Raw genomic sequence first — 17,674 nt, 5'->3', positions numbered from 1 at the left:
AAACGTTGAAAAAAAAAAATTAAAAAAAAAAAAAAAAAAGAAATGCCGTATTCTCTTTGATTTTTTCTTTTGTGATAAATGGTGGCAAACTTAAGCAGTAGTTTTATCTGTGTTTCCAGCTTTCACTGAATTTCAGCTTTCTGCTTGTGTTTCCGTTTTGGTTGGTGGTTTTTTTTTTTTTTTTTTTTATGTTTTTATTTATTTTTGAGACAGAGAGAGAGCACGAGCAGGGGAGGGGCAGAGAAAGAGGGAGACACAGAATCCGAAGCAGTCTCCAGGCTCTGAGCTGTCAGCACAGAGCCCAACGTGGGGCTTGAACTCACGGGCCATGAGATCATGACCTGAGCTGAAGTCGGACGCTTAACCGACTGAGCCACCCAGGCACCCCTTGGTTGGTGTTTTTTAAGTTCTAAGGTCAGACTGAGGAAGAAGTTGGGCTGGCTTTACAGGTGGTTCTGCACGCGCTGCTGGTCCTCCTCGAAAGGGCGCAGCTGCCCCACATTGGTCCATTTTTCATGTTTTGGTGCCAGCTTGTTTGTCTTTTTCTTTTTGGATTGCCCAAGCTGGGCTCTCCCTCAGGCCGCCTTGAGTAAAGGGGTGCATGGGTACCCAGGAGACGCTGGACCCTTAAGCTACTGGACACTCTGGATGCTGGCTCCAGGCAGCTGTGTGGATGTCAGCAGCTGAAGCCAGTGCCGTAATTCAGCTTTTCTGGTGGCCAGTTTCTTTGATATCTCATGAGATCTTTTATCTTCAGCATGGCTTCTGTTTCAGTGCAAGCTCTGGTCCCTCAGAACTCTGGCTGCGACGTTGTAATCCCTCCTGTTTCTCTTTCATCATTTCCCAGCTTCGGGTCCCAGAGTGCTGCCAAGTCTCTCAGTGTTTCCTGGGCCAAATGTGGGCAGGAGCAGGTGCCCAGCCCTTGTTTGCTTGCCAGGCTGTGTCTTGGGCACCTGACTAACCTTGGATTGGCTTCTCTGGAGTCTGATACTTAACCATTGATGCCATCACCTGTGTCTAGGAAGGGTCCCCTCAGGTGATACAAAACGGGGCTACCTGTAGAGCTGTCCCTTCAGCAGGACCTTGGCCCAGAGCTTCCCCCCCTAGAGGAGGTTTGGGGGGGGGGGTATGGCCTCATCCCCAGACCTGCCCAAGGCATCGCGAAGGACATAGGTGGTACTGAGAAATAGGTATGTGGAAAACTGGCACTAAGTTAAACTTTGAATTTAAAACAACCTCACTGATGGCATATCTTTATGAGCTGAAAGTAAGAAGTCAGTAATTTTTGATTTATGTAGAAAAATTGGTGAACATCATAGGAGGAAGTAAAACACAAAGTGAAATTAACTTAGCTGTTTTCTTGGAAATGGTAACATAAAAGTAATTGAGCACATTAAGTTTTACTTAAAAAAAAATTTCACAGTGTTTTCAGACTTCAGAAGTAACAAATGCATTGTAAACTTCCTGAAAAATACAGAAAAGAACAGAGTAAAAAGCCATTAGAATCCCACCACTCAGAAATGACCACTGTTAACTCCTTGTATGTAGGCTCTGGTTCTTAAATATTATTATTATTTTTTTAATTTAATTATTTTTAATTAATATTATTATTTTTTTATTTGTTTTTGAGAGAGAGAGAGAGAGAGAGACAGAGCACGAGCAGAGGAGGGGCAGAGAGAGAGGGAGACACAGAATCCGAAACAGCTCTAGGTTCTCAACTGTCAGCACAGAGCCTGTCGCAGGGCTCGAACTCATAAACTGTGAGATCGTGATCTGAGCTGACCTCAGCTGAAGTTGGACGCTCAACCGACTGAGCCACCCAGGTGCCCCTGGTTCTTAAATAAATAAGTAAAGAAATAAAAACATACATAAAAAATTCACTTGGCGATACTGTTACAGAAGGGTAGGAGAGACACTGGCCTTGTCTCACAGAGTCGAAGAAGGAATCTTTGTGAACAACAGAGAGCGAGCAAAGCCATAGAGTTTATTGAGGGGAAGTGCAAAGCTCTCAAGAGTGAGAGGGGTCCCAACTGGGTAGCCACCGAGGATTTTTGTCCCTGACTTTTTATTGGGACCCTATCAGAAAGTTTGTGAGACTTCACGCACGGCCCCTAGTGCGGGCAGGTCCAGAACACGTTTATCTCTTCCTCTTCTTCCCCAAACTCTGCCGCCTCTGCTGCCTCCTTAGCCTCCCACTCTCTGATGCAGTCGGCCTCCGTGGAGGTCCCTTATCTTTCCCTGCCTGGTGTCAACCCGTTCCCTATTCAGAACTTCTTGAACAGTCCTTACGTTTAATATTCTTCTATAATATAATTTGTAGTGGCACAAGCTGGTTGGTGTGTTATGAAGCGCTGCCATAATTCATTCTGTCTAATCTACCGATGGACATTTATGTTTCCATTTTATTTGATACACTTTTTAAAAACACTGCATTGTGAACGTTCTTTCATATAAAAAAATTTTTTTTTGCACACGTCTGATTGATTCTTTTAGGTTGAGTTCCCAGATGTGGAATGATTGAGTCAAAGAACACGAGCAATTTAAAAATTCTTTTGAAACATATGGCCCACTTGTCTTTCAGGAATGTCGAAACAGCTCACATTCCTGCCAGCAGCGATCAGTCCCATTTCTCATGATCTTTGCCAGTGTAGATATTATCATTAAAAAAAATTCTACTTTAATAGACACAAAGATGGTACCTTATTTTTTATTTGCAATTCTGTTTATAGCAAGGTTAAACATTTTAAATAAATCATTGACCTTTTTCCTAAAACTTTTTTTTAACGTTTATTTATTTTGTGTGTGAGAGAGAGAGAGAACGCACGAGTGAGGAAAGGGCAGACAGAGAGGGAGAGAGAATCCCAAGCAGCTTCTGCGCAGGGCTCCATCCCACGAAGCACGACATCATGACCTGAGCTGAGATCAAGAGTCAGACGCTTAAGCGACTGGGCCACACAGGCACCCCTAAAACTTTTTAATTGTGGTAAGAACATGTAAGATTGGCCATCTTGTCCAATTTAAGTGTCCAGTCCAGTAGTATTATGTATATTCACGTTGTTGTGTAACAACATCTCCAGGTCTGTTTTGTCTGGCCCAACTGACACTCTGTACCCATTAAACAAGAACTTTCCATTTTCCCCTTCCTCAGCCCCCGGCAGCCACCACCATCCCACCTTCTGTTTCTGTGAATTTGGCTAGTTTAGAAACCTTACTTACCTCATGTAGGTAAGTGGAATCACAAAGTACCTGGTTTCTGTGTATGTGACTGATCACTTCATTTAGAATAGTGTCCTCAGGGCTCATCCATGTGGTAGCATGTGTCACAATTTCCTTCCTTTTAAAAGGTGAATAATGTTCCCTTCTACATATACACCACATCTTACTCATTCGTTTGTTGATGGACATTTGGGTGGCTTCCTCTTCTTGGCTGTAGGAATCAAGCTTCTAAGAAGGTGGGTGTGCAATTTTTTGAGATACTGCTTTCAGTTCTTTCGGATATGTATCCAGCAGTAGAATTGCTGGACTCTAGAGTAGTTCTATTTTTAATTTTTTGAGGAACCTCCATACTGGTTTCTACAGGAGTGCCGTTTTACATTCCCGCCAGCACGCAGGTTCCAGTTTCTCCATAGCCTCACCAATACTTGTTTTCTGTTTTTGTTTTTTTTTTTTTTTTGTTACTAGCCTTCCTAATGGACGCGGGGTGATAACTCACTGCGGCGTTGATTTCCATTTCCCTAATGACTAGCGACACTGACTGTCTTTTCATATGTTTTTTGGCCATTTGTATATCATCTTTGGAGAAATGTCTACTCAAGTCTTTTTCCCAGTTTTTAATCAGGGTGTTTGTTTTCTGTTGTTGAGTTTGACCTTTATTGTTTTCGTTTTATGAATTGATTATTGGTAACCTTTACCCCATGTTTCTACAGAAATGCTCTTTGGTATGGATTTACAAGAGCTTTTCATAAATTAAGAAATACTAATCCTTTGTTATGTATTACAAATATTAACATTTGTCTTCATATTCCTTTTGAAATGTACACTATAGCAGGTTTAAATTTTCATGTGGCCACGTCTGTTATTTTTTTGTAAAAATTTTGTCCGTTTTTATGTGTGTATGAGGGTGGAGGGATGTTTACTGACAGTAATAATTAGTACCAGTTCCTTTGGGTATCTTAGAGGACTCTGTGGGGCCTTCAGCACCCCAGGGCATCTCACAGGGCAGCACAGTGGCCACAGCATAAATTCCCTGACATGGTGAGCCTTTCCCCTGCTAGGTGGTGAGCTGCTGAGACACGGGTGTAGACAGAACACGTCTCCCTCCTCTGTGCACACTACAGAGGCCATAGGCACAGGACTGGGTGTAGGTGGGAGGAGGTTCTCTCGAAAGGTAAGGAAATAAGCTTTTTAGAACCCTGAATCAACACAGGTCCTGGGTGCCCCTGAAAGCAACCACCCCCCTCTTCCCACCTTTTTAGCTACCGCTGAGACTGACACAGGCTGTTCAGCCAACTCCTCACATGGGCCCTCTCCTCCAGTGCTCACACCCCTTCAATACCAAGGCTTTTGTCTGACTTTCTTCTAAAAGCCCTCTCTGAAGGCAGAATCGTAACAGGAAAGGAACTGGGTGACTTACACCTTTCGCTAAGCCCTCTTGTCCCGGAGTGGAGTCTCTTCAACATTAAAAAGTAATATGTTGGTGTGAAGGCTCTAAGACTTGGGTGAAAATGCGTTGGAAGAAGCAGTGTCGGGGCACCTGGGAGGCTCAGTTGGTTGAGCGTCTGACTCTTGATTTCAGCTCAAGTCATGATCCCAGATCATGAGATCAAGCCCCACATTGTGTTCTGTGCTGAGTGTGGAGCCTGCTTAAGATTCTCTCTGTCTCTCTGCCCCTGTCCCCCACTTGTTTTCTCTCTCTCTCTCTCACATTCTTTTTTTTTTAAAAAAAAAGAAGCAGTTTCAAGGTGAAATGGTGAGACATAACAGAAAGGTGAGGTGGTATATTTGTTACTTGTTTGCTTCCTCCATGCACAGCTTGTGGGCCTGTCTCCAGGCTCAAGCCCCAGCTCTTGGAACCTGAGCACACCTGCAGAAGGGAGAAGAGGTTAAGTGTATTTTGTTTGAGGGTTGACGACTCCTTCTAACATAGCAAAATAAATAAATAAATAAATAAATAAATAAATAAATAAATAAAAAGAAAAAGAAAGCTATAAAAGTTGTTTCCTAATGAAAAATATACCCTTGTCCCATTACTGTTAGAAGAGCCCTGCCCACCATGAGGTTAATTAAAAATCTCCCTGTACTTTCTTCTAGGAGCACATGAGATTTCTCTTGGCTTCTGGGTGGGAAATATGGAAAAACATACCTATTTGGTTTACGAAATTGTATATTGTTACAGTGAGTCAATGACTCTGTGTAGATCTTCGATAAAACCAGTTTTGTTCTGTTTAGAATGTCCTTGTAGCTTTGATGTAAATTCTGACCTAGTTCATGATTAACAAGTTTGTTGGGTTAATCAGCCTTTGACAAGAGATGGTAAGAAAACCCAAAACTATGGTACTAAAAGCTCACTCCCTCCACCCCCGTCTTCATTTTAGAGAATGACGTAAACCATACTTGTGTTGCTTATTTCACCATGGGGAAAAGTATGTAATCCCTTCTCTTTCCGGCACCGTATATGGTCTACAGACTCTCGGTCAGTAGTTTGCTTGTCAGAGAGGAGACTGCCCATGGGTATACAGACCAAGCTTAACATTGTGAAGTTTTTTTCCTGTTTATCTAAGAGAGGGCTTCAGTAAGGTATAGAATTGAAAACACAATACTTAATTTCTCCATAGGTAGGGTCTGCAAACTACTGCTGCCTGTTTTTGTAGATAAAAGTTTTGTTCAACATAGCCGTGTGCGTGTGGATTACTTAGCATCTGGGTGCTTTTTTCACTACAAATTTTAGACTTGAATAGTTATAACAGAGACTGTTTGACATGAAAAACCTCAAATATATACTATCTGGCCCTTTACAGAAAAGATTTGCCACCCCTGCTCTATAGAATTCTATCTTGGTTCCAGACATTTTGTATGTTATAGAAGAAATATTCCAAGGTGGAAAATGGAGGCAGTTTTCTCCTGAAGTTTTCTGGTTTTGGCACATCATACTCTCAAGGCAGTGATAGAGTTGTGAAGATACATTTTGAGTCTCTGAGAGGAGTCTCCGTGGCCGCCATGTTTCCCAGTAGGGGGACAGTCCATATCTCTGTCATCTCTGTGTACCTAATTCTAGCCTGAACAAGTTTGAGAAGTCATCCCTGTTGTTCAGAATAGTGGGGACAGTTAATAATTCTCTCTAGGAAGGTAAGTAGGAAAGATCATGGATCTCAGTGGGTGATTATCCAGATGTGCAGTGGTTCCCCATCGGTGGTGGGGAGGTCCAGTGCTCCAAAGACAGTCTTGTTGCTGGTCAGCTGGAGGCAGACTTCCACGTTGTTGGAATGAAAATCTTCCAGTGAAGCAAGAATTCCCTACGTACAGTTTTTTTTTTTTTTTCAACGTTTATTTATTTTTGGGACAGAGAGAGACAGAGCATGAACGGGGGAGGGGCAGAGAGAGAGGGAGACACAGAATCGGAAATAGGCTCCAGGCTCCGAGCCATCAGCCCAGAGCCTGACGCGGGGCTCGAACTCACGGAGCGCGAGATCATGACCTGGCTGAAGTCGGACGCTTAACCGACTGCGCCACCCAGACGCCCCCCTACGTACAGTATTAAGAAAGACACATGGGCTAGTCTGGGGAATTTAGAAATCTAAACAAACCTAATAATATTATAGCCCACCAGGCGGGTGTCGTGTTTTCAGAGGGCAGCTTCTCATTAGTGGCTTTGGTTTGCTAAGTTATAGACAACTGACCTTTTATCTCAAACCATACTATTGTGCTAGCGGTTAATTTCCTTCTCTTCATTAGTAAATGCTATGGCAAGGTCTAGTACCAGCTGATAGTTTCTGTTATAAAGATACTGTCTCTTTGTAATTCAAATCTGCTATTTATTTCACATGAAAGAAAAATCTTCCATAATTTATGTTAGAGTCACTACTTCTGACAGAATTATGGTGTTTGTTTTAAACCATCATTATTTCAAAAAGTATAAAATGAATTTGTGTTAACTGGAAAAATTCAAACAATATGGAAGTATATAGAGTAAAAAATGAAAGTCCTACCCTCCACCCCCCCACCTCTCTCCAGATTAAAGGTTGACTGTGTGGTTCTCTGTGAAGTTCTGGAACTGGTTTAAACATTCAGTTTCCTACTTCTGTGCTACTTGGTATGTAGCATCTCGGGGTGGCTGGCACCCTATTGAGGTTGCAGAGTCCTTCCGTCTGGGTGGGAAAAGCTCAAGTCCTTTAAGGAGAATCAAGACCCAAACTTTGACCCATTGGTTCATATGACACAGTCATGGGTGCAACCTTGGGCAATGGAAAGAACAGGGTCGGGAAGCAGACTGGCTTGAGTTGAAAGTAGACTGGAATTCTGTCACGGGCTGTGTGACCTTGGACAACTTGTTCCCTCTGACCTTCTGTTTTCTTACTTGTAAGGTGAGGATACTCACATCTCCTTTACGGAAGATTACACATTTCCTTTGATTACACAGGAAAACACAGATACACTCTGTTGGAGAAATTAACTCAATTGGGGTCATATAGATAGCATATATAAATGTTATGATGCAAATGAGGGTCATGATGGCAGGGGACTGTAATGGCGCAGAGAGCTGGGGCAAGGAGAGGGGAAGTGGTTTCTGAGCAGAATCCTGGAAAAGGACTGGAGCTTTGCAGGGGGGGTCTGGAAGGGGTGAAGGCATGAGAGCAGAAGACCCACCTGGGCAGAGACTCAGCTGTGTGGTGCATTGCAGGGTGTGTAGGAGACGAGACCCGTCCTGAGATGGATGCAACTCTTGGTGTAAGTTTTATCCAATGCAGGAACCCCTTCAATGACCTGGCCCTCCAGCTGCTCCTCCCAGCCTCCACCCCTTTGTACATGCCAGTCCGTCTGCTCAGAATGTTTCTCCTTTTGCATTCCACGCTAAACCACACCATCCTTTAGGTCTCAGCTCAAGTGCCATTTTCTCAGTAAAGCCTTCCCAGCTCCCCACTCCACCCCCTATTTTGTCCCTCTGTTCTTGAAACAGGTGTCCTTTCCTTTCCTTTCCTCTCCCTTCCACATTATGGTTATAAAGTCATCTTTTGAGCTTCTGGTGTATGCTGTAGTCCCCTGTGTGCCCCACTCCTAGCCCAGCACATGGCACATAGTAGGAGTGCCATAAATATTTGCCGAGTAAATATGCCGAGTGAATAAATGAATTCCCACCCCTTCCACAGTTACGACCCCAGCCTGTCTTTTCTATCTGATCCCCACAGACCCTCTCTGTATTGGTTTCCTATGGCTGCCAAAAGGAGTTACCATAAACTTCGTGGCTTAAAACAAGAGAAATTTATTCTTTTGTAATTCTGGAGGCCAGATGTCTGAAATCAATGTGTTGGCAGGACCGTGCTCCCTCTGGAGTCTCTAGGGGGACATTTTCCCCCTGCCTCTGGTGACTCCGGGTGTCCTTGGCTTGTGTCTGCCCCTCTGCAATTTCTGCCTCCATCTTCGCACGTCTTCCCCTCTGTGTGCGGGTTTTCTCCTCTTCTGTCTCTCCTAAAACACTTGTCATTGTATTCGGAACCCACAATAATTCAGGATGATCACATCTGAGATTCTTCTTTATGTCTGCAAAGACCCTTTTTCTAGATAGGTCCTGGAGGTTAGGACCTGGGCATATCTTTTTGGCAGCAACAGTGCAACCTGGCCCACCCCCGCCATCCCTTTCCCACAGTGGAACTGGCCTGCCCACCTTCTCTTGACTGTCCATCATGCTTTTCTCCCTCCTTTGTGCATGCTGCTACCACCCCTGTTCCTTGGAGGTCCCTCTTCCTTCCGTGAATGCTGACATTCCTGTGTTCTCCATGGGTCTTCCTGTGTTTCCCAGGTGACAGGAACTGCCTTCCCTTTGGAAACTCTCCAGCCACTCACGTGCAGTCCACTCTCCTCCTGCAGCAGGTCCTTGCCTCTGCCTGCTGTGCAGCATCTTATCAGCAACATCATGTGGGTCTGGAGGCTGAAGCTAGGGTTCTCGCTTCCTTTTATTCCCTGCCGTCCCAAGGATGTTAGTAGAGGCTCAGGAGATTTTTGTGGATGGTAAAAAGTATCCCGAAAATGGACCCAGACACCTATGGTCAAAATAAAGACAGACAGTGATGACACAGTCATAGCCACCTTTCCGTCGTAAGAATACATGTGCAGGGATACAGCTAGGGGATTTTAATTTTCTTTGACAGAGAGCAGGTGTCAGATTCAGTGAGCTTATGTAATAAATGGGGTTTAAAATCCAGGGGCGCCTGGGTGGCGCAGTCGGTTAAGCGTCCGACTTCAGCCAGGTCACGATTTCGCGGTCCGTGAGTTCGAGCCCCGCGTCGGGCTCTGGGCTGATGGCTCAGAGCCTGGAGCCTGTTTCCGATTCTGTGTCTCCCTCTCTCTCTGCCCCTCCCCCGTTCATGCTCTGTCTCTCTCTGTCCCAAAAATAAATAAACGTTGAAAAAAAAAAATTAAAAAAAAAAAAATCCAGCAGACAATCCCAAGGACCTTCAGGGCCTGGAATCGCCCATCAGGTTGGTTGTACTGACTGGAATCAAGGTGCTGACCTTTATCCCTCTTGGGGCCCACACCGTTTCTCGTCTGAACACTGAAGTGGTTCAGATGTCACAGGAATGACCCATTCCTTGAATGTCTGGTTGCCGGTGAAGCCATCAGAGCTGTTCTCAGCAGTGACTCTCTCTGGGCATCTCCATTGTCTCCATTTCTCTGCCAGTGGGCATCCTCTGCCGGCCCCCCATGGCCACCCTGCTCCCCCACCTCCAGGCTCTGACTTACCAAGGCTTCACCTGTAGCTACACTCTGCCTGGCCTTCGGGTTTGAGCGCCTGTCAGCATCCAACTGCCTCAGACTTGCCGTGTCCTAAACATCAGTCTGATGTTCACCTTGGTCTGGTCAGCAGTGGATAGGAAGGAGGAGGAGCAGAGGTTCATCTTTCAGGGATTGAGTAGGCAGAGAGATTTTTCTCTTGGAGGATTTTGGTGGGAGGCCATGAGAGACATTTCTGCTTCCAAATCACTGACTGTTGGTATCTTATTTTTCAGATTGATTGTATCCTGTGCTGAAGATGTTTCCAGAACAACAGAAAGAGGTATGTCATCACAAATCCAAAGATAAATAATCCATGCACTTTGACTCACCACGGATTAGTTCTTCATTCAGTAACCATCAATCTGTGGTGAAGAGTCAAGATACTTCAGGGCATCCTAGAGGAGGGCTAACGACAGAACAAAACACCTGCCCTCCTGTCCTCACTGCCCCCGCGGCCCCCATTTCCCAGCATTGATGCGTCCTCGGCCCTCATTCCTTGGTTCCAGTGACTGAGCTGGCTCCTTGCTCACTTCCACCCACTGCTTATGAAAATATCTTTTTCCATGACTCAGATTTCTCCCAGCTTCTGACTACCACCCTCCGCTTTGAACAGTTTCCCTCTTGCTTTCTTGGTTTTCTACTCTCTTGCCTCATGAGTGAATCCCCCCACCTCTGGTAATGACCCAGGGGAACTGTCCGCCATTAGTTTCACTTTCACTTGGCTTGCTACCTCTCAGATCTCTTGGCTTGTTTTCACACAGTTCAGAGAACGCTGTTCTTTCCTGAGCCCAGTCTCACCTCCCAGGCCTCCAGTCCTGGCTTCTTGAGCTTTATCTGACTGGACAGAGGGTAGGGTAACCACCACCCCAACCCTTTGCTGAGTGGTCCTCTCTTCACAGTACCCATTTGTCCTACCCTGCCTACTCCTGTATCACACACTTTGTCACTGGGTGAGCCTAATGAGACTGAACAGTGGCAGAGGGACTTGTTAGGGAGCACACAACACACACACACACACACACACACACACACACACACACACGGCCACATGGTCCTTAGTTTGCCTTGCCCAAGTTTAAAGCACTAAACAATCTGAGAAATCCATTTCAGAGAATCTTTCCAGAAGCTTCTTTGCTAGATCTCACATCCTTACTTTCAGCCCTGTCTTTCGGTTCATATTCTCATTACTCCAGCTCACCTCTACCCTTTAATTCCAGGCTGGGCTCCCACATTTTCTTTTTATTATTTTTTTTTACTTTTTTTTTGGCTCTCCTGTTTTTTTTTTTTTGTTTTTTTTTTATTAAAAAAAAATTTTTTTTTTAACGTTTATTTATTTTTGAGACAGAGAGAGACAGAGCATGAACAGGGGAGGGGCAGAGAGAGAGGGAGACACAGAATCGGAAGCAGGCTCCAGGCCCTGGGCCATCAGCCCATAGCCCGACGTGGGGCTCGAACTCACGGACCGTGAGATCATGACCTGAGCCGAAGTCGGACGCTTAACTGACTGAGCCACCCAGGTGCCCCTTGGCTCTCCTGTTTTCAAAGACAGTGTTTTTTAACTTTTGGGGTATAACATATAAATAGTAAAATGCATAAAATTCCTTAATCTTATGTGTACAACAGATTATCCCTTATGTGTACACCTGTGTAACCACACTCAGCTATAGATGGTTCCAGCACCCCAGACAGTGCTGTGTGGCCCTTCCCATCAGTCCCCTCTATCTTCCCCACAGAGGTAACCTCACATAATACCAGGACTTCTCTCTCGTCTCTATATTAAACAACACTGGGATCAGGCTGCTTGTTTCAGGAAATACCTTCTCAGTGAAGTTGGCCAAACTACAAGTCCCCACATGACTTCTCTCACTTCCGACACCAGTTACAATTTCAGGGATTCCCAAAACCATCCTCAGTTTTGATAGTTTGTAAGGCTCACAGAATTCACTGAGAGAGCTATGATACTCAACAGTTACGGTTTATTACAGGGAAAGGACACAAATTAGAACCAGCCAAAGGAAGGGATGCAGAGGACAGAGTTGGGGAGGCATCCAGATGTGGAGCTCCTGCTCGTCTTCTCTGTATGGAGTTGCTGGAGTTACACTCCCACCATTGATGTGTGAGGATATGTGCAGGGGAGCTCAGCAGGGCATTTGGTGTCCAGTTTCTACTGGGGCTCGGTCACATACTCCCTGTGTGGCACTTTTTTTTTTTAAATTTTTTAATGTTTATTTTTGAGAGAGAGAAAGAGAGAGATAAAGCGTGAGTGGGAGAGAAGAGGGGGAGAGAGAGAGAGATACAGAATCTTCATGAAGCAGGCTCCAGGCTCTAAGCTGTCAGCACAGAGCCCGATGTGGGGCTCGAACCCACGAACCGTGAGATCATGACCTGAACTAAAGCCGGACGCTTAACCGACTGAGCCACCCGGGCGTCCTCCTGTGTGGCTGCCTTTTAGTCTCCCCTCCTCCTGGGGTCAGGCTAATATCTTTAGTCTCCATTTCCTCCAGAGGTTGCAGCTGGTACAACCGAACTCCCATCATATGCACATTGTTGGACTGTCTGGTGGCCAAAGCCCAGGCAGGCAAAGGTACTCTTGTCAGGCAGGATGTTCCAGGGGCCTAGAGATCACCTCCCAGTAGCTGAGGGCAGAGGCCAGACCTCTCTCTGGGTGAGGTGAACTCTTCACTACACCACCTGCATTGTCCTGACCACTGGGCAGGCAGTGCCGAGAGAGTGAGACTATGCGATTGATGGCACATTCCAAAGGCACATTTTAGTAGATTTTTTTTTTTTCAACGTTTATTTATTTTTGGGACAGAGAGAGACAGAGCATGAACGGGGGGAGGGGCAGAGAGAGAGGGAGACACAGAATCGGAAACAGGCTCCAGGCTCTGAGCCATCAGCCCAGAGCCCGACGCGGGGCTCGAACTCGCGGACCGCGAGATCGTGACCTGGCTGAAGTCGGACGCTTAACCGACTGCGCCACCCAGGCGCCCCCCAAAGGCACATTTTAAACCTTGTTCTCTTAGGGGAGAAGGGTGCCTGGGTGGCTCAGCTGGTTAAGCTTTTTACTCTCGGTTTTGGTTCAGACCATGATATAATGGTTCGTGGGATTGAGCCCCAAGCCTCGTGTTGGGCTCTGCACGGACATCCTGGAGTCTTCTTGGGATTTTCTCTCCTCCCTGTCTCTCTGCCTCTCCTCCACTTGTGTGCACCTGTGCTCTCTCTCAAAAAAAAAAAAAAAAAGTTCTCGTAGGGGGGAAAACTGCCAATGAAAGCAACAAAGACTGTTTTTCCAATTAGAGGGTTTACTTAAAAATTTCTTAATTTTTTTTTTTAACGTTTATTTATTTTTTTGGGAGAGAGAGAGACAGAGCATGAACGGGGGAGGGGCAGAGAGAGAGGGAGACACAGAATCAGAAACAGGCTCCAGGCTCTGAGCCATCAGCCCAGAGCCCGACGCGGGGCTCGAACTCCCGGACCGGGAGATCATGACCTGGCTGAAGTCGGACGCTTAACCGACTGCGCCACCCAGGCGCCCCAAAAATTTAATTTAAAAAAAAAAAATTTTTTTTTAACGTTTATTTATTTTTGAGACAGAGAGACAGAGCATGAACGGGGGAGGGGCAGAGAGAGAGGGAGACACAGAATCCGAAGCAGGCTCCAGGCTCTGAGCCATCAGCCCAGAGCCCGACGCGGGGCTCGAACTCACGGACTGCGAGATCATGACCTGAGTTGAAGTCGGACGTTTAACCAACTGAGCCACCCAGGCGCCCCAAAAATTTCTTAATTTTTAATTTTCTAAATTTTTTACTTGTTTTAAGCACTTGATTTTGATTACAAACGCATTTCAGTTAATAAAAACTACAACACGAGGGGCGCCTGGGTGGCGCAGTCGGTTAAGCGTCCGACTTCAGCCAGGTCACGATCTCGCGGTCCGGGAGTTCGAGCCCCGCGTCGGGCTCTGGGCTGACAGCTCAGAGCCTGGAGCCTGTTTCGGATTCTGTGTCTCCCTCTCTCTCTGCCCCTCCCCCGTTCATGCTCTGTCTCTCTCTGTCCCAAAATAAATAAATGTTGAAAAAAAAAAAAAATTAAAAAAAAAAAACAAAAAAAACCTACAACACGAAAAATAATTTAACCACCTACATAAAGAAAGTGTTTTATTGATCTTGCAAAAGTCCTTTATTATAAATAATTATATAATATTATAACATTGGGGTGCCTGGGTGGCTCAGTCGGTTAAACATCTGACTTTGTCTGTGCTCTTAGCACAGAACCTGCTTTGGATCCTCTGTCCCTCTCTCTTTCTGCCCCTACCCTGCTCATGCTCTCTCTATCTCAAAAACAAGTAAACATAGTAATAATAATAATAATAATAATATTATAACATTAAGGAATTTTAAAGTAATTTTTTAAAGTTTATTTTTTTTTGAGAGAGACTGAGACAGTGTGTGCGAATAAAGGAAGGGCAGGGATAGAGGGGGAGAAGACTCCCAGCAGGCTCTGCCCTGTCAGCATGGAACCTGATGTGGGGCTCAAACTCATGAAACCATGAGATCATGACCTGAGCTGAAACCAACAGGAGGACGTTTAATCAACTGAGCCACCCAGGCGCCCCATAAAATTAAGGAATTTTAAACTAGAAAGTCCTTCAACTGAAAAGGAAAAAAGTATGATAAGAAGAGAGAGATTTAATGTTTGGAAATTTATGTTAGCCTCTGTCAGCAAGAACTAAGCATAGCCGGGCCAGGTTCTGGATGTATTGTAATGTAGTGTTGCTCAGACAGTCCACTGTTTCCCTGTGGCCAGAATGATCTCCTGGCTTCTAATGGCATTGCTCTTAAACAAAGTTAAAACTCCTAAATGTGTGACTAAGACCCTCTATAATTGGACCCTGCTTCTTTCTCCAGGCTCATCTTCTGTGCCTCCCTTTGCCCTGATGCACTTCTCACTTCTTATTTTGGAGCTTATTTTGCAGACTCGAATGCTCTGTGTCCTCTGGGCCCCTGGGCTTTCACAGATGTTTTCCCCACTGCTTGGATAATCTCTCCTCCCCCAGACTTCACTCCATGTTGAGTCGAGTGGCTAACTCCTCCTTATCCTCAGGCCTCCGCTTAGAAGTCAAGAAGAGGCTTTCCTAAAGCCTCAATTATAAAAAGGTATTTTTACCTCACCACCTAACCTGTAGTCGGTGTGGTCAGAAGTGGAGAAGGTTTTGGCTGAGCTTTTCAGTATCCTAGTGCCTGGTTGTTGTTCAGTGGAAATAATTCATTTCCCACCTGACTGCATATGTAAGGGCTGAATGTAGTGTCACTGATTGCTCTAGAATCTAGACCAAGGAATCAGTGTGTGTGTAAGCACTTTCCACTCAGTGCCCATAGCAGACATTCCTAATTAATCTTGACATTGGCACATGAAGTGAGACCTATTTACTACCTTTGTTTAAAATTCAGATGGCCTAAGAGGGACATGTTGGTTCTACCTAACTGATAGAGCCAGCCTAGAAGTTTGGTAAAAAAAAATTTTTATAGATGTGGGGGGTGGGTAACCAAATCTAGTCTCTCTTGTTAAAATAGCTTTATTATTGTAATAAATCTAGAGAGAGGAGAACAGGGAGCGAGAGTTTCCCTTGTTAGTTAAACATATTCCATTTGCACATTGGTTTGGATTCCCAGGAGAACAGTATGCAAGCTGATGGATCTTCCCCATAAAAAGGCCCTGGCATTGGGCCATTGTAAAATTAAAATGAATTCAGATTCATTCATGCATGCAACTTTAATTTACAATTAAAATATTATGGTTACATATTTTAATAAGAATAATTAGGTGGACTCAACTGAATCAACTCTTCTGTTTAATGAGACAGAACCCAGTATCCTAATGAAAAGGCAGGTGGCTGTGTCAGGAAACGTGTTTCAGATCGTCTTTCGTGGAGTCAGGCATTTTTGTTCTTTTTCTATTCTAATGTCCAGAGTGAGCAGTTTGGCTTTTCTGCGTCACTAAAGGCCTTTGCTCTCTGCCACGTTGAGCTCCTCTTCTGTGATGTGTGAATAAACAGTTCCCTCCTGCCGAACAGTGTTTCATGACGTCCCACATTCTGGTCCCTCCAGGGCACTGGGTTTGTTCCTCTGCCCAGGGCTCACGTGGTGTAAATGGGACAGTCCTGCCTCTGTGATATGACTGGAAGGGTGGGCCGAAACCCCTTTTGTGGGTGTAGGTGTGGGGGACAGGATGTATATCTCCTCTGCTCTCCTGGATCATGACGACTGAATTCTACCTTGAGAAATGTATACCTTTAGGATGAGGGTTTTTCTTCAAAATGTACATACTTGATACTGGGTAGAGCGGCAACTACCAGTATTGACACCTAGTGGCAATAAATCCTCATCTCTGTGGCAGTGGATACCCTGAATGGAACGGATCCAAGTGGGCCCAGGGGAGTTCCAGGGACCGTGAGGACCCTGCCGCCGAGGGAGGAGACAGGGCCCTACACGGACAGATGCCAGGGATGTGCTGCTCTTTTGGGTGTGTTGCCTCAAAACTTAACATTTACATGCTCAGGATATGCTTTTGCTGACTGATGGTAACCTCTTGGGCTCGCTCTAGGAAAGCATACTTTTGTTATTGGGAAACTGATTGGAAACTGACTGGGCTGGAACCAGTGAATGTCATTAAAGAATATCCCATAAGCAGGCCTTCCACCTGGGTCCTGTGATGCTGGGGACTTTGAAGACAAGTGACAAGACAAGACAACGCTCTCCTACTCCGCCAAACAAATTTTTTTTTCCTTCTTTGCCTGTGTGGTGTGATATAATAATAGGAAAAACTGGATGTGAGATAAGTGGGGATTTTTCTGTATATCCAAAACTGTGCTAAAATTAACACTTTTATTTATTGTTTTTTAAAAATTTTATGTTTTTATTATTTATTTTTGAGAGAGAGAGAGAGACAGAGCATGAGTAGGGCAGGGGCAGAGAGAGAGGGAGACACAGTATCCGAAGCAGGCTCCAGGCTCTGAGCTGTCAGCACAGAGCCCGACGCGGGGCTCGAACCCACAGACCACGAGATCCCAACCTGATCTGAAGTCGGATGCTTAACCGACTGAGCCACCCAGGTGCCCCTAAAATTAACACTTTTGAAGCAAATTACATTGAATTATATATGCTCAACATATAAAGGTTTCTAAAAGATTGTGCAGTAAATAAAGCAAGATACAAAACAGTATTTATATTATGATCCCATTTGTGTTAAAATTAAATATATACACATACACATGCCAATTCTATATCTATATATAATATAAAAATTATAAAAGTCCTCACTAGGTAGACAAAAAGCGGGGCATCCAGCATGTAGGGGACTTTATTTTCATGGCGTATTCATCTGTGTCTGAAATTTTATGTATCTCTCTTTAATTACATCATGTTTTATTTTTATAGGAATGAAAAAATCTTATTTTTTAAGGTAGATAAGTATTAGGCTATTATGTTAATAGTGTCAATAAATGTTGAATAAATGGTGAACATTTTAGGTCTCTGTGTCTGACTTGCTTTCACTTTCAGGTGCCAGATTTGTTCCTTTTCATAGAGCAGTCATCTTAGGATGACCCCCCCTCCCTCTCCCTCCCTTCCTCTCTCCCTTCTTCCCTTTCACTTTCTCTGATTGTAACTTTTCATTGTGAAATTTTAAA

General features: G+C 44.8%; 1 protein-coding gene across 4 annotated transcripts in view; it reads left to right on the top strand.

Annotated features, from left to right (window-relative positions):
• The window catches only part of SNX10 (sorting nexin 10), a 75,679-nt gene that overhangs the window by 32,795 nt on the left and 25,210 nt on the right, over positions 1–17,674 (top strand). For all 4 annotated transcript variants that reach the window (XM_040472398.1, XM_040472400.1, XM_040472399.1 and 1 more), the window contains one exon: positions 10,221–10,267. In XM_040472398.1, the coding sequence (XP_040328332.1) occupies positions 10,244–10,267 (24 nt within the window). In that variant the 5' untranslated portion in view covers positions 10,221–10,243. The remainder of the gene's footprint in view (positions 1–10,220; positions 10,268–17,674) is intronic.

This window comes from Herpailurus yagouaroundi, unplaced genomic scaffold (assembly GCF_014898765.1).
Source record: "Herpailurus yagouaroundi ecotype Mexico unplaced genomic scaffold, PumYag 100, whole genome shotgun sequence".
Lineage (NCBI taxonomy): Eukaryota > Metazoa > Chordata > Mammalia > Carnivora > Felidae > Herpailurus > Herpailurus yagouaroundi.
Note: the sequence above shows the minus strand (reverse complement) of the source record. Positions and strands in the feature narration are given on the sequence as shown.